This window comes from Chenopodium album, chromosome 13 (assembly GCF_948465745.1).
Source record: "Chenopodium album chromosome 13, dcCheAlbu1.1, whole genome shotgun sequence".
NCBI lineage: Eukaryota > Viridiplantae > Streptophyta > Magnoliopsida > Caryophyllales > Amaranthaceae > Chenopodium > Chenopodium album.
Genome location: NC_137846.1, coordinates 45,659,056 through 45,683,717, shown reverse-complemented (window position 1 = coordinate 45,683,717; position 24,662 = coordinate 45,659,056). Strand labels below are relative to the sequence as shown.

The following is a 24,662-nucleotide window of genomic DNA, read 5'->3' as shown; positions in this document are numbered from 1 at the left end:
GATTGAGATTTTTTGGAAATTCGGATTTTCGGATTGGATCAGATTGATCCTAATTGGATCCAATCCAAACCGAAAACCGAATTGTAAAATTAAGCTTGTATAAATATGGATTTCTGTATATTTTGAAGTTTAACTCAAATACTTACTACTACATAAAATAAATTAGAGAGACTTTGTATTAATTAATTAATGACTTGACGTTGAACTATTTATTTTAATCATGATTTTGAAGATTTTTATTTATAGTAAAGCTTTATGTTTATAATTGTATTAGGGGCTAAAAAATAATGTATTATAATTCGGATTTTCGGATCGGATCCAAATAACCGAATTTAATTCGGATTGGATCAAGAGAGAAATTCGGATCGGATCGGATTGGAAAATTGAAAACCGAATTATATTTCGGATTGGATCAGATTTGGACTAAATCCAAACCGAAAACCGAACGGACACCCCTAGTTACGAGTCTTATGACTTATGAGTAACGTGAACATGCGTTTTGGTTGGAGCTTAAGAGTTGGAAGTTACGAATATTACGACATATGAGTAATGTGAACACACGGTCTAATTTTAGAGCGAATCAAATTAAATTGATTATATGATTTGGGGTGCCAATTTTTTGGATTGGAATATATTTTTATGCTATTGTTGATCTTCAGTTTTGATTGAGTAAATTGTTTTGCCTAAATGTCAAACCAAAATGTTTTCTAGTTCAAGCCATGTTTGTTACGTGGTTAGCTCCAATGCTTGATCTTTATTACATTAAATGCCAAGAACTAGGTCAGCTGATTTTTTTATTTTTTTTTTTTTTTTTTTTTTTTTGATTAAGTTATTAGTAATAATATAGCAATATTATGGTTTTCTTATATATTGATGTTTTAAAAATAAGTAGAGTAAGGCTATGTTCACTTCACCTTACAAAAATAATACTAAGTAGAAATAATTTTAGTTCAATAAAAATAAATTCAATTCAGTAAAAATAAATTCAATTCAATAAAATTCAATATAATTAAAGAAGAAATATAATTAAAAATTAGTTAAATAATTTCAGTTCAGCAAACATTTTATATGCAGTAAAATTAATTTCATTTCAGTAAAAATAATCTAAGTTTAGCAAAAATAATTTCAGTTCAGCAAAATTAATTTCACTTCTGCAAAAAAACAAGACTTATTTAAAAAACAATTGAATTTTCATACATGTCAGATGAAAATAAAACAAGAGATTCTGACTATATATATAGAAATGATAATCTGACTATATATATAGAAATGATAAAAAAAAAAAAAAAAAAAAAAAAAAAAAAAAAAACCAATAATTTTCAATTGTTTTTAGGATTTAGGAAAAATAAAAAAGCTGCTTGTATATATATAGAAGTCAGATCCATAAACTCATCTGACATGTATGAACTGATATAGAACTGATAAAAATTTGCTTAGTAACTTAGTCAGAAACCATAAACTCAAGATTCTGACTAGCTTTATTTATCAACGCAACAACGTTACAAGGTCATTGCTTATTATACAGCAAAGCTCATCTCTCAGAATTTACAGCTCTCGAGAAGTCAGACTACTACAATACACACACACAAGGCACTTATGGATTCACAAACAGCATCACCTTTGCAAGTTCGATTGCTTTCTGGCGACCGAAAAATTTCTCCACTATGGCAAGTGCAAACTCAATGCTGGTGCCCGGCCCTCTACTGGTAATAAGGTTGCCATCGACCACAACCCTGTTCTCAATTTCACTTGGATCTGACAGCTTATTGCACATGGCAGGGAAAGCTGTTGCCTTCTTGCCCTATATACCAAACAACAATTACATAAATATCCTTACATAAACAGAAGTAAAGCAAATAACTACACATTATTATTTTTTTGATCTTTTTAAGTATTAATTCCAAAACACTAATATTATTAGATCAATCAAATGCCTGAACGGCACCAAGTCCAACTTGTCAACATGTAGTATAGCATAGCTTTTTTGGGTACTGGAAAGCAATCTGCATGAATTACCTTAAGCAAGCCATGAGGTTCGAAGACTAGAGCTGGAGATGCACATATTGCTCCATAGGGTTTGTTTGATTCCCTTTGTTTCTTCAGCATCTCAACTAACTTCTCTGACGCTGCAAATGCCTGGGCGCCTCCAAGTCCACCCTGCCAACAAGTAGGGCATCTAATGTTTAAGCCTTTTTATTACGGGCTAATCTGGAATTCTCTCTATCTTTTTTTCTCCGGGTCCGGGAGGGGGAGGGGGAAGGGGGAGAGGGAGAGGAGAAAAAAGTTCAATTGTGCACTACTTACCGGCAAGACAATAAGATCATAAGAGGACTGTGCAGCCTCATCAAGATGCATATCTGCCACTAGTTTCACATTCCGAGAAGCCAATATCTCCAGCTTTTCTCCAACAGAAGCCACCACAACTTTTGCTTTAGCTCGTCGCAAGACATCAATTATTATGACAGCCTCCATTTCCTCAGAACCATCAGCTATTGGAACAAGTATCTAAGGGCAGAAAATCCACGATCATTTGCAGAAAGAGAAAATAGGTAAGAAGAAGAATAAAAAGAAATCTCGATTCCAGCAGTTTTGTTACAGAATAATCTAAGCCAGACTTGTCTATTTCATAGCTAGCAGACTAGCAGTCTTACTTTCTTCTTATCCAATTAAAATGAATTAAGCATCTCACAAATGTCATATATCCCGAGTCCTGAATTCTGGCCATGATCAAGAGCATTCTTTCCCATGTCAGTATTAACTAATTTAAATTTACAGAGTAATAAGTTAATCTGAATCAAATTATATGAGTGTGTACACACGTGTACGCATGTACATGCGTGTGTATGTGAGCGCGCGTGCGTGTTCATGTATGTGTGTGCATGTAGGCTGTGTGCATGTAGGCCGTGTGCGTGTGTGTGAAAAAGTAGTTGCAGCAGCTAATATAGGCTTTAATGTGGCATACAAAATCGTTCTAGGGCCCCAGGGGCAGCCAGCCTATTAAATCTAAAACTTTAGTGAAATGGACCTAAATTAATTACTTGACTAGCTAGAAGAAAATGACAGGAGTGTGGATGATAATGTGATATGATTGTCCAGAAAGCCAAACAGTTGAAACATAAGGATGACAAATCTCACCTGTGGACAATCATTAAATGTCCACTGCATTGAATTTAGCTCCCGGATTAAATATTCGTCCTCGTGATTGGAACGCATGATCTGAACAGGTTAGGGGAATCAGAATCAAGAATATAACAAGACAATCAAGCAAAAGTTGCTTTGTTATTTTGGTATTGCCAAAAAAGAAAAAGGAAGATAATGAGTTTACACCACACTTAGGCGTGACAGACAATCAGGAAAATAGTACGTAACACTTTTCTTGTAGGCACATTTTCGTAGAACTAAAATGTCATGGTTATGACCCAAGGGTATCACTGCTAGGTCAACTACTCAAGTGACCCTTACAGTTGGTAGAAGATGATATTCCAGATCTAATTATTCATTTTGTTCAACTCAACAGAAATAATAAAAACCCTTATTACCACACTGTTCATGACTTACGATTTATCACAGTTAAAACAGTTTATCAGTTTATCTATGTATGTAAGGCCATCCAGATTTCATCACATTCTTTAACAAGTATATATTTCCACTCTTGTTTGAAAATGTGAGAGACAATACTCATAAGAAGAGTATTAATAATGAAACTGTAATCATTTATAGCAATACAATTTCTAAGCTAGTTGAAAAGAGGAAACACTAACATTCAAAACAAAAATATGAACAGAAGTGACTGCAAAGTATTTCTTAAATATCTTCAAAAAACCCCCACAAAAGAAAAAAAAATTAAAATAATAATAATAATAATAATAATATATATATATATATATATATATATATATATATATATATATATATATATATATATATATATATATATATATATATATATATATATATGGGGGCAAACAAGGAAGAAAAAAGGCGCCATTATAAACAGCACAAAATAATTGCATCTAAATGATACCATGTTCCACTTATTGTGATCTAATAAAGACAATAATGCAAAATAAAGAGTGCAGGCATTGCCCACAGAAGAAACTGTTCTACTATAAATATTATTAACTCAAGGAAAATTCCAACATTCTGAGACATAATTCTCAAAATCGAAAGAGTCCTTAGGATTCAATTTGATTAAACAATTAAGGAACTTTGAGGGGAGAATTAGCTCCGCTGCTGTGCTCAATAATGCAATGCTTTCAGTCCAGGAGTAAAACCTGTTCAAAAATTATAACTCAAGATACCTATGTTTCCACATGGACACAAGTGCTTGATCTGTAGATGAAGTCTTTAACCTAAAAGAAACAAGGAACAAAAGACCTCAACATGTAAGAGTCCCTTCCCTTAGGTCAATGTACCAATTACAACTTAAGAGTGCTAGTTGCATCGGGATATGACACCAAGTTCCTTCTTCCATGCTATACAAGTGCCCTAGGCCCGTTCTTATCGACATACATAGTATTACATACAAGGAGCTATAAGAGATCCAAACATCCCAAAAATGGGAGCTGCAGGCAATGAGAATCATAGAAAAGGAGTAATCTCAAAACTAATATCGTAGAGTTATAATAGCCAAAAGAGCTAATTGATAGTAATTCAAGTCTCATACAAGGTAATACTCTCGTAGGACTATAACAGCCAGAAGAGATGAATGATAGAATTACAAGTCTCATACAAAGGTCATATTTTTGCAGGATTATAACCGCCAAAAGAGCTAATTGCAGTAATTCAAGTCTCATATAAGGTTATTCATGAATCAATACATTTAGATGAGCATACAAATGGTTGAGAGCTACTTCCATCAATTGATAAAATTACTTTCAAGTATCTTCAACATTAGTAGTATATGACATCAAATACTTCAGCATTAGTCTATAAGCAGAAATCACAATCTAAAAGTCTGTTTTCAAGAACGCACAGATGTGTCCATGTATCTATGTCTAACCAACCCAAAAATTTAGCTAAATTATTCCTTATCAAATATTTAAATACATGTGATTTGAAGAATAGTGTACATGAGAAAGCATACCAGTGGCCCAGCAACTCCATCAGCCTTCTCCTTCCCATATAATTGTTCAACTAGTGTCACAGAGTATTCCATGGCAGTACCTGGTCCTCGACTTGTCACAACTGTACCATCCTGCTGAACCCTTGATTCAACTGCAGTTGCCGAAGATGACAATTGTTCCATAAAGGAAGGGTAACAAGTTGCCTAATAGACCACAAATGCAATGTTATTTCCGGTTTTCCACATATTTAATACCACAGCAATAATAGTAACTATATAAGAAGCACAATTGTCAAATTTTCATGAACCCAATAGGTAATAACTTGGCTAAGCAGCAGAACTAGATGACCGCATATAATGATAACATCAGAACTTACCTTTAAGCCTTTGAGCAAGCCCCATGAACCCAAGGCAACCGCTGGCGCTGCACAGATTGCAGCATGAAGGCGGCCATCAGCAGCTTGTTTCTCCACCATGCTCTTTAAGGTTGCAGAGTCTTTTAAAGTAGAAGCACCTGGCATTCCCCCCTGCCAATATTAAAATACACATGTTAAAAAATTTGACATTAGTGAAAATCTCCAAACAGGATATACTACAAGGAAGAAATGAAAGAGAAGATATTCATTAAAAATCCAACAGTGCTAGGGATTCTTGTAAAGAAGTACCAACTACCAAGGGGGGATATCTGAAAATTTTTGGAGTACCTGTCGTGTTAAGTAATGGTGCAAACACCTTACTAGTAGACCACAGCAGAATTAAACTACTTCTTTTTGTTCCAGAATGTATATGGTACTATTTCAAAACGGAATCTAACGGTCAGTCCTTTCTAATAACTTAAGGTTCACAAAGCCAGAGATCTGAAGTACAACTTGACTAATCAGTTCATGGTGTACAACAGCAGGCCCAATATTATTATTGTACCACAATTCTTTTTAGCATGAAACATAAAATTTTCCTTTCCTTGCAAATTATCAAAATTTCTTATGTTATTAGTGCACAGAGAAAGCCTCACTATAACTTTTTCCCTCTTCTTTCCCAGTTAGCACAAGATGCAAAGGATTTGAAATAACGATGAGATCCAACAAATGTATTTAAATTTAATACCTAAAAGTTTTTGCTTAAGAGATAGGACTCTCCATACGATGCATATTTTCTGGTTCCTACAACAGAGGTAGAAAATGAATATTAACAGTTTACACTAAAATCTCAATAATTTTGTAACTAGGATGTAAGACAAAAACTTGCTTCAATCTATTTAATACATTGTAACACTAAGGCAAAATACATCATCGAAGTAGAAATTATATAAAGTAAACCTTATTCTAAGACGTATATTGCCAATAACGGTTTAGCATTTATTTTTTTTCCTAAAATAAAAAAAAGGAAACAAATGACTATTAGATACATAATTCTGCTAACCCTTTTCCTAGAACTGATGCTTATTAGCAGCAGTTTAGGCTTCAACAAAATTCCATTAAGACACCACGTAAATTTCTCAAGTACACAAAAAAAAACCCGTTTTTGAGTGCCTTGATCAATACATCAGCAAGTTAAACTTCAATTTTTTAATGCATTAGAGTAATTATTTCATTGATGCACAGTCCTATCAATTGATAAATTTTGCATCAATGTGCTTGCGTCTTTCATGTTAACTACCAACGTACCATACAAAGAAAGCACACAATTTATAATGCACCACAACAAAATAATGTGCCAGAGACGAAAAAATTGAACCATTCTCAATATAGTGAGATATTTGCTGGCAAATAAAAAATAAAAACTGAAGACATAGGTAGTAAGCTGGAGTATCAGAAGTTTAACTTGGTGTTCACAATAAGGTACCAAAGGAGAATTGGACAGGACATCAGGAAGGTAATTATGCGTTGTTTTTGCAGGTGTTCGGAATAAAATAAGAAAGTAAGTTGATTAAAGAGCTGAAAATGCGGCCTTGTTAGTTTGGGATGGTTATCCAAAGTATACAAATAACTTAAACCCCCAATAAAAAAAAATTTGCTTCCAAAACTAAAATTCAAATTCAGAAATTATTACAAGTAGAGAATTTTTCTCAAACCTTTGATTTTTACTCCAACATTTTAACCACTCCTTTAACACTTTCTTGAATTTTTTTTTTTTTTGGCTCTCTTTTAAGACTCCTTGATTTTTCTTGGGTGCCCTTTCGTTTGCTCACTCTGCTCACCTTTTTTCACTCTTTCAAATGATTATCTTGTTATATCCCTTTCTTTATATTGTATGGTTTCTTATGACAATTTATGTTAGCCAATAGCCACCCCAAATTATTTTGGGACTAAGACTTTGTTGTTGTTGTTGTTGTTGTTGTTGTTGTTGTTGTTGTTGTCGTCGTCGTAGTATTACCAAGTAGAGAATTTAGTATGAAAGCATATGAAGTTTGAAATACGCATCAACCAAAACTAGCACTCTGTGATGATATAGTTGATCAACAGCAAGTTTCAGCACTTGATACTGAGAATTACTCATAATACACTCAATACAAGTCATACAACTCAAAAAGCCATAGATTCTTCACCGCCAATTGTTCAAGTTGATGAAGAAGAATCTTAGAAAATTTGTTGTGTAACTTATGTTAGAACTTAGAGGAAGGCCGCCTTAAGGCCCTATTCTCTTCACCTTAAGAAAAATAATATTGTATTCAGTAAAAATGATTTCAATTCAGTACAAATAAGGTCAATTCAGTAAAAATATTTAATAATTTTCAATCAGTAGAAATCAATAACTTTAAAGAAAAACTATAATTGAGAATCAATAAATATAAGTTTTATTTTGTAAATTCCTTTCACTTCAGCAAAAAATAATTTCAATTCAATAAAAATAATTTCAGTTCAACAAAAATAAGGTGAAGTGAACATGGTCTTAGATGGAAGATTATGAAGAAACTATATTCAGAACTAATTACATACAAGTATTTTACTTTGTTACCACATAATGATCCCAAAATTATCTACAGAATCTATGAAAGAAAAATGATAATTGGGGCGCTGGAGGGTGACCATTTCAAGAAACACAAGATCATGGATATAAAGAGGGTTTCCAAAAAAAAAATAGTGAACTTGTACAAAGTACATCACTAGTCACCAAATAGTGCAAGTAAAAAAACAACAGAAGATGTACTATATAAATTGAAGCAAGCTTTCATTATTCATCTTTTACACTTCCTATAAATTAACCCCCCCCCCCCCCCAACTATAAGGAACCTCAACATCACATTGCAGTATCAAGCCACTGTGACAGCATTATCATTAGTTCATAATGGTGCAACTTCATTGATTAATAAAGAACAACAATTTCCAAGATCACAAATGGAATCATAAGCATATATGTCAGTGATGTTAGATGTTCCTTACATAAGTATTACAAGATTTACATCGCATAAGCAAGACTTTAAAAAGCTTATACCAGAAAAGACAAAAGCTTTCCAGATAAAGGAAAACTAAATCATTAATTCTATTATGTTAAAAAGCATTTGTGATATGTTATAAACCAAGATTGAGGTCATCCCTCTCTCTTCTCCAAATCTCACTATGCTAAATTAAAGGTTTGCAATTAACAACTAAGCTACATTAATGACTTTGTACCAAACCAACTGGATTTGAAACTTCAATACCATGGTATTAACAGATAAACGTATAGCTATAATAACTGGTTTGGTAGGTGACTAGGTGATAGTAAACTCACTACATATGCAACCGTAAATAAATAGAGTGGGGGAAAAAATAGCACTTACAGGAAGAGAAATGAGATCAAAAACCGTCTGACTACAGTCATTTATCAACGCATCAGCGACAATCTTCACACTGTGACAAGCATCAACCTGGAGCCCCTTTTCAACGGAAGCAACAGTCACTTCAGCACCAGCTCTCCTTAAGACATCAATGGTAATCACTGCCTCCATAGGCTCTGTTCCATTTGCTATTGGAACTAAGACCTAAAACCCACAAACCCACAGTAAACAAATAGCATAAAACGGCATGAGTTTAAGAAGTTTCAACATTGCTACAGCCTCTGTACCAAAATAAGACTTCCTTTGTTCTTTAAAGCATGCACAATTGGACCACTTTTGACCATTAATATCTTTAGCAATTAAAAATTATAAAAAGTTACTCATAATGTATATTTACCTCAAATAATAACATTTATATATGAATAGGGCAAACGTCAAATTATTGCAAATTTTAAAAAACGGAGGAAATATGCTAATGCCACATTATATTGAAGGTCAATCTTGAAGAAATGCATTGATATACAGTACATGATTTCTATTTCATCTTTACCATGCCACTATTTAGTCCTTTCTTCAATTTATCAATTCGGGCAACATTTAGTCTAAGTTTACAAACTTAATTTTAACAGTCGAATATCAGTTCCAACACTCCAAATACAAATATGGCCTATTATATAATAAGGTACAGTTGTACAAAAAAAAAAAAAAAAAAAAAAAAAAAAAAAACAAACAAACAATTAAAGAGTATAATAACCCCAACAAAAATTACACATGATCACATAATTTAAAGAGATTATATTGCTAAGAAAAACAAACAATTAAAACCCACAAAACTCCATTAACAAACAACAAAGTTGAGGCAAGTAAAAAATAGATTAAGCTTAGATTAAAACCCAAAACCCAAAAACACAAAATAAGCAAAATCATGAATTGAAGAATATTACATCTATTAAAGAGATTTTCATCATTCGAAAAAATGAAACGAACCCATGAATAGTACAAGAAAAATAGATAAGAAATTGTACCTTTTTAGCATCGGAAGCCATGGATGAAGCTGAAACAGAAGCAGAGAAAGTGGAAAATTAAGGAGAAGAAAGAGGAAATCTGGAGAATAAATTGAGAGAAGTTGGAAATGGAAAAAGGGGTTGTTTCGAGAGAGTTGTAAATGGGGAAAGAGAGTTCAGGTGACGCGTGGCCATTTGGCTAGCTGGGCTGGGCTGATACTGTAAGAGACTCGCTAACCATGGATGCCAATTTTTTGCGTCATTTATCCTTTTATTACGGAGTATTAGGTAATACCAATTACCAAGTATTATTTTAAAATCAACTAGTTTTGCACATGTTTTACTTGGGTTAATTATTTTCATATATATAGGCATGCTTTATTTCTATAACTTAAAAGAAAAACAAAAAAAGATTGAGGATAGAACTGTGAAAGAAGATAAAGGAATTTAGTTAGATGTATATACATAAAGATTGTGGGATATGAAATGACATATTAATTAAGATTATATTTAAATTAAAAGACAATTTTATTATAATTCATGAGTGACTTTGATAAAAAAAAAAATAAAAAAAAAATCATGAGTGACTTATGATGCCACATGTCATTTGAAAAAGTTGTGGTTTGTATTTTTAAATACTAATAAAGTATAGAGTATAGATATAGATATAGATATAGATATAGAAGTATAGCTAGATATAGATTTGTATCTTACGAGCTCTATTTTTTTTTTTTTTTAATAAACACGTTTTGACTTTATTATTTTTCAGTGGAAAATTTGTAAATTACAGTTATATTAAGTTAGTATTTTGCAAATTGCAGCCATTTAAAAGCACCCCACAAGTTTGTGTAAATTGTAAATTGCAGTCTGATTCAACTTTTTCATCGGTTTTACATGTTAAAAAATCTTCGGTTAAGGTTTTAGGAAGGGATGTCAGTGGGGCGGGTCAAGTAGGAGACCCGCCCCATCCCCGATGGGTCTTGGTTTGGTGGGTGGTGGGGCAGGGATGGAGATAAAAATCATACCTGCCATGGGTGATGGACGGGGGTGGATTTTACATTGTACCCGCCTCGTCCCCGCCCCACTTTGTACCCGTCTTATCCCCACCTCACACCCACATCTATATATTTTATAAAACAAAGTTATATACTTTATACTATTTTATATATTAAAAAAATATGTAAAATAATATAGTACATATAATAATTTGTAATACACTAATTTTATTTGTTGTAATTTATACGTAGTATTAAATATGTTGGATTGTGTATTGGGAGGTGGGTCTTAGGTGGGGATTAGGAGGGTCTTAGGTGGGGATTAAGTGGGGATGGATATTCAAGTAGGGGGTGGGGCGGGGATGGTTTTGGAATTGTACCCGCAGGGGCGGGGATGAGGATGAATTTTGGACCCACTGTGGGGATGGGGACGGGGATGGGGATGAAAATTTTAGGTGGGGATGGGGATGGGAAGGCCAACATCCGCCCCGACCCGCCCCATTGATATCCCTAGTTTTAGGGACCATTTAAGGTCGTTAGAGTCTCGATTGAGCTCGAAATTAGCAAAAAAATAACGCAAATGTTTCCTTTTTACAGCAAAAAATAGTTGCCCACAAACCGATACATTTTTGTTATGCAAAACGAGGCACTTACGTTATTTTTTTGTCAATTTTGAGCTCAATTTTGACGCTGAAAAACAAAAATGGCCCATGAAACCTTAATCAAAGATTTTTCTACATATAAACCGATGAAAAAGTTGAATCATGCTGCAATTTACAATTTATACGAACTACAATTTGCAAAATTTTTTTAAATTGTTGTAATTTGTAAAATACTAACTTTAAATTGCTGCAATTTGCAAATTTTCCTTATTCAGTATTCACATAATTTTTCTTTGACGGTGTTTGGGAATTATATGCAATGCATAATATAGTCATGTGAAATCTTGATGGATTCATCATGATAAATTTTTTTTAAAATATCAACTTTGTTTACTTTTGCTTGTCGGTAATTAAATATATTAATGGTTGAATTTGTACATATATTAACAAATGTGACTAAAGAAACGTGTCTACTAAAAATAAACGAATGAAGTATCTTACTTTGATTTTCTCGCCAAATATTACCTTGAATTATATTTTGTTTTTAAATCAGTGTTTTTTCTATGTAGCTGACCACACCATATGGTCGGGGTTACTTATAGGAGTTACTTATTCATGGGTTACTTATAGATGTTACTTATTTAGGGTGCATTTTATTCACCTGATTTTTGCTTATCTGAACTTAACTTAACTTGTTATTTGAATTTATCTTAACTTATCTTAACTTAACTTATTTGAACTTATCTGAACTTATCTAAACTTAACTGAACTTATCATAACTTATTAAACTTACTGATGAATCATATTTATATAGGATTCTTAAGCATGTTTATGTTAGTTTTTATACCTTTTTCTTAGTCTTTTTGGTCGAATTTAGGGTCATATTTGCATAAGTCATCATATATAGCTCTATTACGCTCCGTTTGTGTATTTCTTAACGTTTCAAGTGATTTCGTAGTCATTTGGACGCTTTCGAAGTGTTTGGAGATGATTCGAATGATATTTGAATGGAAATAGATGGATCGAGTTCATTGACCGAGGGATTTATGCTCGTGGATGTTGTCTCTAAGGATTATATGCATGGGAATTGAAAATAGCATCCACAAGGATCGATGTGCACTTTTCGGAATTGAATTTGAGTTAGGAACAAAGGAAATCGAAGGCTTGCAAAGTATCAAAAAGGAACTTTGTGCATTGTTTCAGCCATATCTCGAGTTCTACAGATCAGATTGAGGTGATTCAAGTTGGGTTGGAAACTAGACTTGAACGTCTTTCCAATGATAGGTTGCACGCCTTCATACAATTCCTAGATTGTGAGTTACAGCCTTCCGAAATTGGTCCTGCAAATCTGCCAGCAAGCGCCCAGCCATCGGGTGATGGTTTAGCCGCACAAACGACCCTTCGAATCTGCCTAGCCTAATGGAAAACCATCGGGCGATGGTCGAGCGTCAACTTCGCCACAGCCTACAGCCACTCGACCATCGACCACCCATCGGGCGATAGGTCTGGCGTGCAGGAATCTTGTTTTCCGTCGATCATAATTCTCGCGACCAATTAAAAGACGACCTTTGTTTTTTTTTTATTTCCTTATTTTATTTTATCTATTTTATTTTTACTTAGGATTAGGCTTTAATATAAATATAAATACTTGAGAGGATTTTATTTTCTTCTCTTTATGCTTTATTTTTCTAGATTAAACGCTTCTTAGTTTTCTTTCTCTCCATCGTTGAACCCTAGCTTTTCATTCCTCCATTAATTCAATCATTGAGGTATTTTCATTCAATCTTTCGTTCTTTATTTATTTTATTAATTATGAATTCAAGTTTATTTATCTCTTTTGTTTTGTTTATTTCAATTAGGGTTAAGTGAGGGAAGCCATGTTTATACCATGATTATTTGTGCTTAATTATTTTTAAATTTATGAATTAGGGTTTGAATAATTCCAATTGATTTGTGCTTTATTGTTTGATTCATGTAATTGGCCAATATCATGAGTTAATTATTTAGCTAATAAAAATTAGAATTGAAAGATCATATTTTTAGAGGCTTAATTACAATTGACGAATTTGATTATGTTAGCGACCGAACTACATATGTTAATTCGTAAGTGTTAATTCCTGACCGTAGGATTAACAAGTGCTTTAATTATTTGACCTAGTTTGTTTATTAATGGATTGTTTGCATTTCTTGGTTTGGTATAAGCATAGTGGACCGAACGTATGCCCTAGACTATAATTTATCTGTGAACAACCTTATTTTCATTATTGTCATTCTTTAGTTAATTAATCATCAAATCACTCTTCGTTTATCGAAATCGTTTATAATAATTGGGCAAAAACTAATAGAACCTATCTCCCTGTGGGATTCGACCTGTATTTGCTAAGTCTCTGCTAACAACAGACACCATGCACTTGCGGTATAACTTTTTATTCATCAAGTTTTGGGCGCTGTTGCCGGGGAGACGGCTAGATTCTATTAGTTTTAGTTTGATTGTTTGAACTGTTTCCATTGTCCCATTGGAACTTCAAGTTTCAATTGGGACATTCTCATTGCTTTCTTTTCTTTTTGTTTATGCCCAGGTCAAAACGAACAATTGATTTGATCCCTACGGATCCAGACTTGGACAAGACCCTTAGGCAACTCAAAAAACAAGGGAAAGGAAAGCAGAAAAATACCCACTCACAGAAGAGCTCTACAACACAGTCTGATACACGCAAAGAGATGACTGATAATAGGTCTCTTAATTCTTACGGGGTACCATCCCAAGATGGCATTCCAACAGGTCTTAAAATCCAACAATCACTACAGAGAACTTTGAAATTAAACCCGCATTGCTCAGTATGGTACAAAAAAAATCAGTTTAGCGGCCATCCTACTGACGAGCCAATTAATCACTTGCAGCGATTTCAACAATTGTGCTCCACTGTTCATCACAAAGGAGTCACTCAAGATCAATTGAGAGTGATGTTGTTCGTATTTTCCCTTTGCGATAGAGCTCAAAAATGGTTGAATACCGTTAAGGAGATGGAGTGGAGCAAAATTTCTCAAGCATTCCTCAAAGAGTATTTCCCTCTTGAAAAAACTGAAAAGATTCAACATCAAATATCAACATTTTCTTAAGAGTAGGGGGAATCTCTTAGGGAAGAATGGGATAGATTCTTAGATCTTCAACGATCATGCCCGCATCACAATTTTGAGGAGTGAAATCTTGTCCGTATTTTCTATAACGGACTAGAACCCAAGACTAAATGTATTGTTGATTCTGCCGCAGGTGGTGTTTTCCTTGACAAGACAATCGAGGAAGGGTATGATTTTCTTGCAAATCTTGCAGCCAATCATTTCTCTTCTCCAAGAACGCGAGCAAAGAAAGGGAAGATGGAAGTTGAAGCCTATTCAATCTTGACCTCTCAGATGGCTCAATTAACTGCAAAGATTGATGCATTACAGGCTACTTAAGACTCCTCTCTTGTATCTGTTAATGCTATGTCTTCTCAACCTCTGCAAACTAACTTTTTTTTGTGAATTGTGTGGTATACAGGGTCACTTTGGATATCAATGTGCTCAGAGTTCTCAAGATACCAATTAGATGGAGCAGGTGAATGCCTTTCAACAAAGGCAACCAAATGACCCATATTCTAACACATTCAATCCAGGTTGGAGGAATCATCCTTAATTCTCATATAAAAGCAACAATGTTCAAAATCCTCAATCTCAGCAATAGTGGTCACAGCCTCAGAACCCTCAGTATGCTGCAAGGCCTCCACTCAACCAACAAGGAGCCTCTTATCATGCTCCTCCGGGTTTCAAAAGGCATACCGACTCAACCGTCTCAGGTACGAACGATATCCCCTCATCATCCTCGGCCGCAGGAAGGGTCTCACGAATTACCGATCCGACAGCATCGGTATACGTGATCTCCGCTGTAGGAGGCACCTAACCACCTAGCTTGACCCGCTAAAAATACATGTGACAAAAACGATAAAAAGGTCAAAATTTCGAAAAATAAATAGAAACACGAAAAAAGAGAGTTAGAAAACTAACCGGAACAAAGGCCGGAAAAGGAGTCAGCCTGGATGCTACAAAAGCCGGATAAGAAGCATCCGACAGCACCAGCTGTGTAATATCCCGTATTTTTAAGTCGTTTAATAATTATTAAATATGGATTTTCCGATATATTTTATTTTACAAAATATTTATATGATAATTTTATACCTACATTTTATAATGATTTTAATTATACGAGTCAAGTTAAAATTTGCCGTATCCAAATCAAATTTTCAACCACTTATACCTTGCACCCTATTCAAACGACAAAGTATCAAATTAATTTTTTTTTTTATATATATATACTCAAGTCTAATTCATATTTTTAGTATACTAGTACTACACAAAAGTACTACACAAAAGCATATGTCAACCTTAGCTTGCATCCTTCTTCAATGCTGCCTTCTCATCTTTCTCCTCATGATACGTAAGTATCATTCCTTCCATTCACCATAACACCTCCATGGAAGCTCCTCCTCCACAACTTCACCTTTTACCACCTCCCTTCCTCCAAGTGTCAAAAATAAGGTGAAACACCATTACAATTACCTTAATCCTCCTCCGATCATATGTGGCCTCATGATAATCATTCACCAAAAATGAATTTCAACCAGAATTTCCAATCCAAATTGCCTTTAAATAGTTGAAGTTTTATGCTTAATTTCATCCCAAAATCAGTAAAGAAACTCCAAATTCTTTCCCCACCTATTCATCCACCCGAGTCGTGCCGCACCACCACCCCCAATCCGCCTTGCGGGCTGCTGCACGCACCACCTCCTCCTTCCTCCCTTGCTATTCCTTCCGTACTCCTACATCAACCAAGAAACCAAGTTGGTCCTTGCTTGTTCCTCGATAAATTAACAAAGAGTAAGACTTTCATTTTTTGAACTATTAGTATTACAATTGGTTACTACTACTTGTGATATCTAGTTATCTACTACTACTACTTACTATACGTATACTACTTTTTCTACTACTACTACTACTACTGTTGTTGTTGTTGTTGTTGTTATGACTACTACTACCTACGTATAATATCACTACTACCACTATGTACTACTCATATTGTATACTCCAACCCACTACAATCATTATCATTATTACCTTGATAGATTATTAAAGATTGATTTATAAAGTAACTTTTAAATTATAAACGGATTAAATTAATCAATTGTTCATGCACAACTAGTAAAGTCGGTATTTTAGTCCTCGTGTCTATGGTTGAAAAATATTTGATTAGAACTATTGATTGTTATAGGAGGAATTTCGGGTTCGAAATTAGGAGTTCCGTACTTGTGTGCAAAGATCGAGGTACGTACACGTGGCTAGATCTTTTAAAAAGTGGCTTTTATATTTAATGTGATTTACATGTTAATTGATTTCGAACCATGTTTAAATGTTTGTGAAATATATTTCGGTGAAACATGTTTTAAGTGTTTGATCTCAATTGTTTAAATATTTCATACGGTTGATTATAAACTTGTACTGATATTCAAGATGTTTTAAAAAGGAAGTTTTATTGTTTAAATTATCCCGAGTATGGAATATTGGAAGGTTTATTTAATAGGATTTATTCTTTGGATCTTTGGAGTTTTAACTCCCACTATGCGGAGTAAGTTGAAGACTATGGACTTTGTATGACCTAGTCTTTCCCCTTGATAACACTATGTAAAGGAGTTACTAGCTTGGGGGGTGTGCACACTTAGATGGGAAAATGATTTATGAAAATATGGACTGATCCGTCCTATTCGGAATTATCTTTGGAAAGTTGGTTATTTCGGAAATTGGTTCTTTTGACAAGTTTTATACGTGAATTTATATTCAGGAATGGTTTGGATAAATTATGATTTATTAAAGTTAAATCCTTTCGAAAGCATGTTTAATTAATTAAATTGATTTTACATGTCTAGCATTTGTATGTACTTAGCATTTTGGCTAATACGTATTTGTTTTGTTTTGGCTTGGCCCTACTTATCATTTTGATAAGTAGATAGGTGATGGCGATCGGACAACGTGAACTATATGCTGCATTGGGAATGATGGGCGGTGATCACCTAGTTTAATCTAGTAGACATAGTATTAGTGGTGTAGTTACTTTGAAAATGTATCAAACTATTATTACTACTATTATTATCATTAACGAAAGTTAAGTACTATTTTCAGCTGCAAAACTCTGTTAAGCCTTACGTAATCACGTGGCGGTAATACTCCCATGTTACTCCCTAAAGTTGGATTATTAGAGAGTAATTTGGGGGTGTTACAAGCTGCTCCGCTGGATAACCAAGGATCGCCAGTGCTCGGTCCTCGGTAGGCAGCAGGTCCGGACGCAGCATCCGGATCGGGAGATCCGCAGGAACAAAAGGCTCCTCGGTCGAAAGCTGCCAGAGAACACGCTCGCCTAAAAATCAAGCGTCGGTCCTCTGGAACACCGAAAGTCCTGTATAGAGGGCTCAAAAACGGCAACGAACCATGCCAGACCGGATAGCCTCAGGGACTCCAACGATCAAACTCCAAGGACGAAGATCGATTTATAAAACACAATCACATGAAAAATCGTCAGAAAATGAATAAAATAATAAAAAAAACGAAAAAGAAAACATGTAGTTGGAATATTCACTGACGCACGAGTCGCCGAAAGATCCTCTGGCGAAAGTCATCGGCAAAAATAGCTCGTCTTCTCTTAATCTCGACCAATCGATGGCCGATAGGAAAACAAGTAGCCCCAAGCACCGTGGGGGCTAAGAAAGGTAGGTACGAGTATTTCCAAGCCTGAAATCGAGAAAAGATAAGCCTAAAGGAAAATCCGAAAGTAATAAACCGAAAAAAGCTTAAAACACGAACCTCAAGGATACGACCATGCCATGTAAGTGAGATCCGAAGCACCTCAGTAGCTGCCGCGGAATCCATGACCCGGGTCGCCTTGCCCATAGCCGTAAGCATACGGGCATACGACACCTCCGCCAAACTCGGGTCACCTACTTGCCCCAAATCGCTGAGGCAAATAAGTAACCCAATGGCGAAACGCTCTCCTCGATCACTCAAGATGGTGACGGAAAGAACGTGGGCAATGTATATCCGAGCCAGCTGCTTAGGTGTACACTGCCAGTCAAACTCATCAGCCGACAACTCGCCAGCAAGAACCGATTACGAACAAGATTGCACGTACACGTGAAGGGCCGACGCAAGACGGTCCCCCACAAGGTCGCGCAATCTCTCGTTTGACCCCTTAACGAGATCTATAACTACAGGCTCGCCTCCGAAAGGAAAACCCGTAATCATAAAGAAATCGAATGGGGTAACCATCATCTCTCCCCATGGAAAGTGGAAAGTGTTGGTGGAATCCCACCAAAACTCCAACAATCCACGGAGGAAAGCTGACGATGCAAACTGGCTCGATAAATCTCGAAGAGCTGCCAGCTGGGAGTCAATCCCAGAAAGTGAACAATCTCCTTTGCTACCTCGGGCAAACGCTTAAAATAGGTTCGCAGGTCACCAGAGCCGTACAAACGCATGCCAGGCTCACTCTAAAAATAAAATGATTATGGTTTAAAAAGGAGAAGAAACAAAGGAAAAGAAAAGAGACGAAGGCACGGAAAACTCACGATGCCGCGCCACCCTCGGATCGAAACGTGGTGGTCTGGGTCCCACTTAAGGACCCTAGGGTCCCAGTTGAGAGGAGCCTCCCAAACCACCTCCTCCTAGGGACGTCGATCGGCTGCGACGCGTCGCTCTCGAACCTCCTCTCGAGGACGGGTTACCATCTTCTGAGGGCAAACCGCCTCGTCCGGACCAACAAGAACCTCCTCGGCAACGACAAATGGAGGCGAGTCCATGCTATACGGATAAAATTTCTTTACTTAGTTTATTTTATTTCCTAAACTAAACTAATATACATATTCTAGACCCATTTCGGCAGCATAACGGCTACCGATAGGGCAAAACACGAAAATCGAATGCCACCCATACTTGGGGGCTACGATACCTGCAATTAAACTCAGTAAATGGGGGCTTTTAACACCCATTAAAGCCATCCTATACCAGTTTCAACTAAGCATTCAAGGGATTATATTCTAAAATCTCAAAGAATCAACTAGTTCTAGACGAATAACAGTAATATAAACATGATTATTGTCTACCAAACAATTTTGAAGTTCGAATATGGTGAAAATAGGCTAAGTATACACTTCGCGCCATTTTTTCAGATTTAAAATTTTCTAAATGTTAATTATGGAAGCAAAACTAGTTCCAATACTACAATTGTTGCATAATTAACAAGTATAACCAAAATGGGCAAACAAAATAACAAAAAATCAAGCAAAAATTCGAAAAAAGAAGCAAGAACAAACTTGAAACAAGAAATGCTCATACAAGGTTCAATGCTTAACCATTTTTCATGAAATTTGTTGCAAAACACTCCTTAAGCATAGCATAAAAACATAGAGAAAACAATTTCAAGAAAGATAAGCCGAGTCGAAAACCCCCAAATTCGAAATTTGGGGTTTAACGATTCAAAAATCGTTCGAATTCAGCCAAAAAAGAGCAAATTTTAGCAAAAAAACTTACAATGGATTACGGAAAATATGAATTTAGAATGAGATTAGCTTCCTTTAGCTTCAAAAATTGCAAAAAACCGAGCTTTTTAGAGAGAGAGAGAGTCGAAAATGGCTGAAGAAGGAGAAAAATGGTGAAATGAAAAATTGTGTCTGCGATTTTCATTTTACTGACATAAATGTCGCGCGCAACTTTAGATGTTGCGTGTGACATACCAACGCAACTCAGAAAGATGCGCGCGCCTGGCCAGCTTGACCATCTGAGTTGCGCGCGGATACTGGTCACCAAAAGACCGCGATTTCGATTTTAATCCTTTTGATCATTTTTTTGAACGGTTTTTGCTCGTTATTAGACGTAATGGCGCGCAAATTATCAAAGTCTTTTTAATTGCTTTGCATATTGTAGTTTATTTTCTTTTTTGTTAGTTTTTTTGCATCATATCGCATGCACACCGTGCTTTGTGCCTTCCCCAAGCATACGTTTTGAACGTTTTTCGTAAGAGTGCCTTAAGACGTTCCAAAGTGGTGCTTTACGTAAGAGCACCCATAGACAGGTTTGTCATTTTACTGTACTAACGTTACAAATGTCTGGGTTATCTTCTTTTTTAACGTCCGAAGCAAAAAGGAAGGCGTTTTCATGCAGCGTAAAAATGCAAATGGCGTATCGTATGGCGCAAAATTGTACGGCGTAGGTGTTGCGTAAAATTTCACTCAGCTCAAGCTTTGCGATATCTACCTCTCGAAACTAATAGGTAGAGAATTACTGTAGGCGTTACCTTCAGGAACAGGCACTTCTTGAATAGGAACAAATACGGTAGTTAGTGCGCTTACTAACTTACCAGACAGTTAGGGTGTCGAATCCACCCCCTGTATAAAGAAGCGACAAGACGATGTCGCGCCTATGTATTCACGTGCCCCCAATCCTAAGACACGTGTACTCGTCTTATGGACAAAACTGATGAGAGAGTTGCTGACTTTCTTCCCTCTCACTGAATATGGATTATATGCCTCCAGTCCTGAGACATGTATTTCTGTCTTGTGGACGTCCGGCTCGAATACTGGACCCGACTCGAATACTGGACCAGTTCGGCTCGAATACCGAAAACCCCTTTTTTATCTTTTACGTTGTTAAAAACAGGCTAAAGTTTCAATGACATATCAAGGGACTTTAGACCAACGATGACATGATTGAGAGGAAATCCTCCCCTTTTATTCTTTTAAAACTGATCTCTTCTCATGACCTGACATCACCCAGAATACTTTTACTTGTAAGAGCGTTCTACAATTGCAAAGGATCAATCTAGATTCTTTAGCGTGTTAAGACTAGGAATGACTTTTTCTAGCCTTAATAGCTACTTGTTTTAAACACTTAGCGAATCAAGGATTGTTTCGACATCCTTAAACATTACTAAAAGATTCTCTATCCTTACAGAACTTCGCAGAATGAGTCTCGGATTTATTTCCTTGACTACTTTGATCATCGTCTATTCTAGACTCGATCAAAGTGGGGGATAACTGTAGACATCTACTTTTGGCCTCCTTTCCTGACAGGAAGTGCAATGACGATAAATAAAGCCATCTTCGTGTTGGATCAAAGTGAAGAATACTTATGGATAACTGGTTAAGCCACAAAACACAAAAGACTAGCCCAAATTAAAGAAAAGCCAAAACAAAGGTCCAATTAACTAAACCCGATCATAATTAGGCTTAAGCCTATTCTTAAAACCCTAACAATGATGGATTTAGGAGCTCCTAGGTTAAAACATAGTGCTGCCGCAGAAAAAGCCGTGCGCATCTCACAAAGCCGCGCTAGGCTGCCGCGCGCAACTAATTCAGTTGCGCGCGACACCTAGCGCAACTTTCAGAGTTGCGCTGTGGAAGATTTGTAATTATTCAGAAATTATACGAAAAATATAAAATCGAATCTTACCATAAAGCCGCGCGCAAGACAAAAAGTCGCGCTGCACATAGCAGCGCAACTATATAACTTGCGCTGGGATGCCACGCGCAACTTCATCTGTTGCGCGCGACACCTGCTGCGGAAAAAAGCTCGAAACCCTAAACTTAATCCTTCTCTTTAAATACGAGCTTAAACCGAGGCTTCAACAGAAAGAAATTAACCTAAAACTTTGGCGAAATAACTTGTGAACTTGTGCAACCTAGCCCTCTTGTCCTAAACACTCACCCTTTCGATACTTTGTTACTACGGTGGAGGTTCCCCAACAAGAAGGTGTCCATAAGTGTTATAAACGGAGATCTAGCAAAGACAAGTAGTAAAATCCCGAGCACTTAGTTAAATCACCTTTATTTTTCTTGTTTAAAAGGAATTTAATTAATTAATTAGTGTTGTTTGATCACTTTTAAAATAATTAATTAATCAATTCCACATAGTATCTTCCGTTAAATAAAGACTAGAATTGAATTAAATAATTGTTTGTTGATCACTTAAGCCAAGGCGAATCTTGTTTATTGTTCTTTCACGAATATTATTAAATAAGAATAACGACTTTTGCAATGTAATTCCTACGTGAATTAATGCTTGTAAATAAAATCAACTAACATAGTTTTAGGTTTCGCGTTGCATATATTGTTTGGTGATGAGATTGTGAAAAAGGAAGAGCTAGTGGAGGCCGTACTAGGGCTAGGATGACGATTCCCCTCTAAAAGGAACGTTATCTTAGTACCCTCGCTCCCGAACTCATTTCTGATTTATAGACCAATTTGGGCATGGGTAAACTTATGATTTGTGCTAATTATTCCATGAACTCCACATGGAAGAAAGGCATGAACGAGGTTTATGAGTTTTTCCTAAAACTCATTGGCGACTCCTACTTGTTTCTTATAAAAAAGCGTGATGATGGAATCAATTCTAATTCAAGGTCCCCCAAACAGTCAGGAATTCAAATCCTACTACACCTTAACAAGTGTAAAGTCCTAGGCTTTTAAGTGGACAAGGGAATTTAAGGAGAGTACCCCTTACGATGGGATCACCTTCCTTACAGTGGCGACTCCACTGGGGACTTAGAGGTTACATGATTAATTTGTAGTTATGGTCCAAGGTATCCAACACTAGGTTGCCTATGGGTTGTAACGAGAATTAACTTGGATGATAATCTCTAGTTAGAGAGCGAGACTTAAACGCATAATATCTTCCTTTTTCACAAAAGTAAAACCCAAACAAGCAACATTGCATCATGCATAAGCATAGCACACTTAAACCATTGGGGATTGGTTCATTGACTAGGGGTCGCCAACACTAGGTGTCTATCCCAAAATCAATAACAATCATCCCACCTATATCACCAACAAAATGTTGGGAGGGCGATTGATTTATGCATCGTTTCTTAAGGTATGGTACCTTTGGACACCCAAGCCTTTTTTTGACCTTAGAATAGCATTGCGTGAATATTGACTTATAACATGCTTATGTGACTATGCGCAACATGTTAGGATAGTCTTCTTCTTTTTTTTTTTTTTTTTTAGTTTGGTCTAGGTTCCCAATTACGAAGTTGTCTCTTCGTGATTTAGCTTCATATTCAAAGGATAACATTAAAAAAAAAAAGAAAAAAAAGGGTCAAATAAAAAAAAAATCGATTAAAAAAAAACGCTCGAATTTAAAAAAAAAAATACTACGAGCAGGTGGCGAGCGCAACTCAAAAAGTTGCGCGACCCCTCCCAGCACAAGTTATTTTGTTGCGCGCGACAGTCGCGCGCAACTTAATAACTTGCGCGCGCCCACTAGACGAGTTAGTTTTGATTTCTCAAATAAAAAAACAAATTGACTCGTCCGAATAATATCTTCATTGAAGAATTGTTAAGGGCGATGTTATCCGTTTGTGTATATTTTGCGTCTTTTTTTTCCTTCTTCAAAAGCAAGCGTATCGATTTACTTATCATTTCGTACTCCTTTAGGGCCGGTTTTCAAGCTTGGGAAAGAGGACCCCCGGGCACTCGCATTCTACGTTTACCACCCAAAGATCAACCTCTTTCAAACCACTTTCATTCGACAACTAATCCTAGTCCAACAACAATGACAACTGTCGAAGAACTTCAACAAGAGATTCTTTGTACGAGAGAGGAAAAGGCTCAATAGGCCGAGGAGAGGAGAATTAAGAAGATGGAAAATGCTGAAAAGAAAAAAGTTGAAGCATTAGCCTTACAAGAAAAGATTGAGCAATTATCCATCAAAGAAAAGTCGTTAGATTAGCTAGTTCTTCGTTCTACAATGGGGAACAAGTACTTTGACGCAGAAAAGTTTGCTCCTCCCCCAGGACTTGCTTTACCAGAAAAGTTCGTAGCTACGAACTTGCCAATATTTAAGGTGACCAATAATCCACAAAATCATTTAATGTGTTTTACTGGCACTATGGCACTAAAGGGAGTTGATCCTAAGCTTTATGCTTTGACTTTCCCTCTATCACTAGACCCAACCGCGAGAGAGTGGTATTATGGGCTAGATCCAAAATTCAAAGCAACATGGGAAGATGTAGTTTCGGCTTTCATCACCCAATACGACAGTAACGTAGGGTTCAAGTCAACTTTACGTGAACTCGAGATGCTTAAGTAAGGCGACAATGAAGGTTTCCTTGCTTTCTATGGTAGATGGAGAGAAAAGGCGGCCCACCTTAGAAAGTTTTTAAAGGAA

At 36.0% G+C, this 24,662-nt stretch overlaps 1 protein-coding gene across 1 annotated transcript; it reads right to left on the bottom strand.

Moving 5' to 3' along the window:
- Positions 1–1,413: 1,413 nt before the first annotated feature.
- Positions 1,414–10,047, bottom strand: LOC145574813 (protein DJ-1 homolog B-like). Its single transcript, XM_081632676.1, has 8 exons — positions 9,848–10,047; positions 8,826–9,026; positions 5,443–5,592; positions 5,087–5,269; positions 3,136–3,216; positions 2,305–2,505; positions 2,017–2,157; positions 1,414–1,801 (listed from the first exon to the last, which is right to left on the bottom strand). Exons 1-8 carry the CDS (start codon positions 9,866–9,868, stop codon positions 1,595–1,597), a joined length of 1,185 nt encoding a protein of 394 aa, XP_081488802.1. The 5' UTR covers positions 9,869–10,047; the 3' UTR covers positions 1,414–1,594.
- Positions 10,048–24,662: the final 14,615 nt, after the last annotated feature.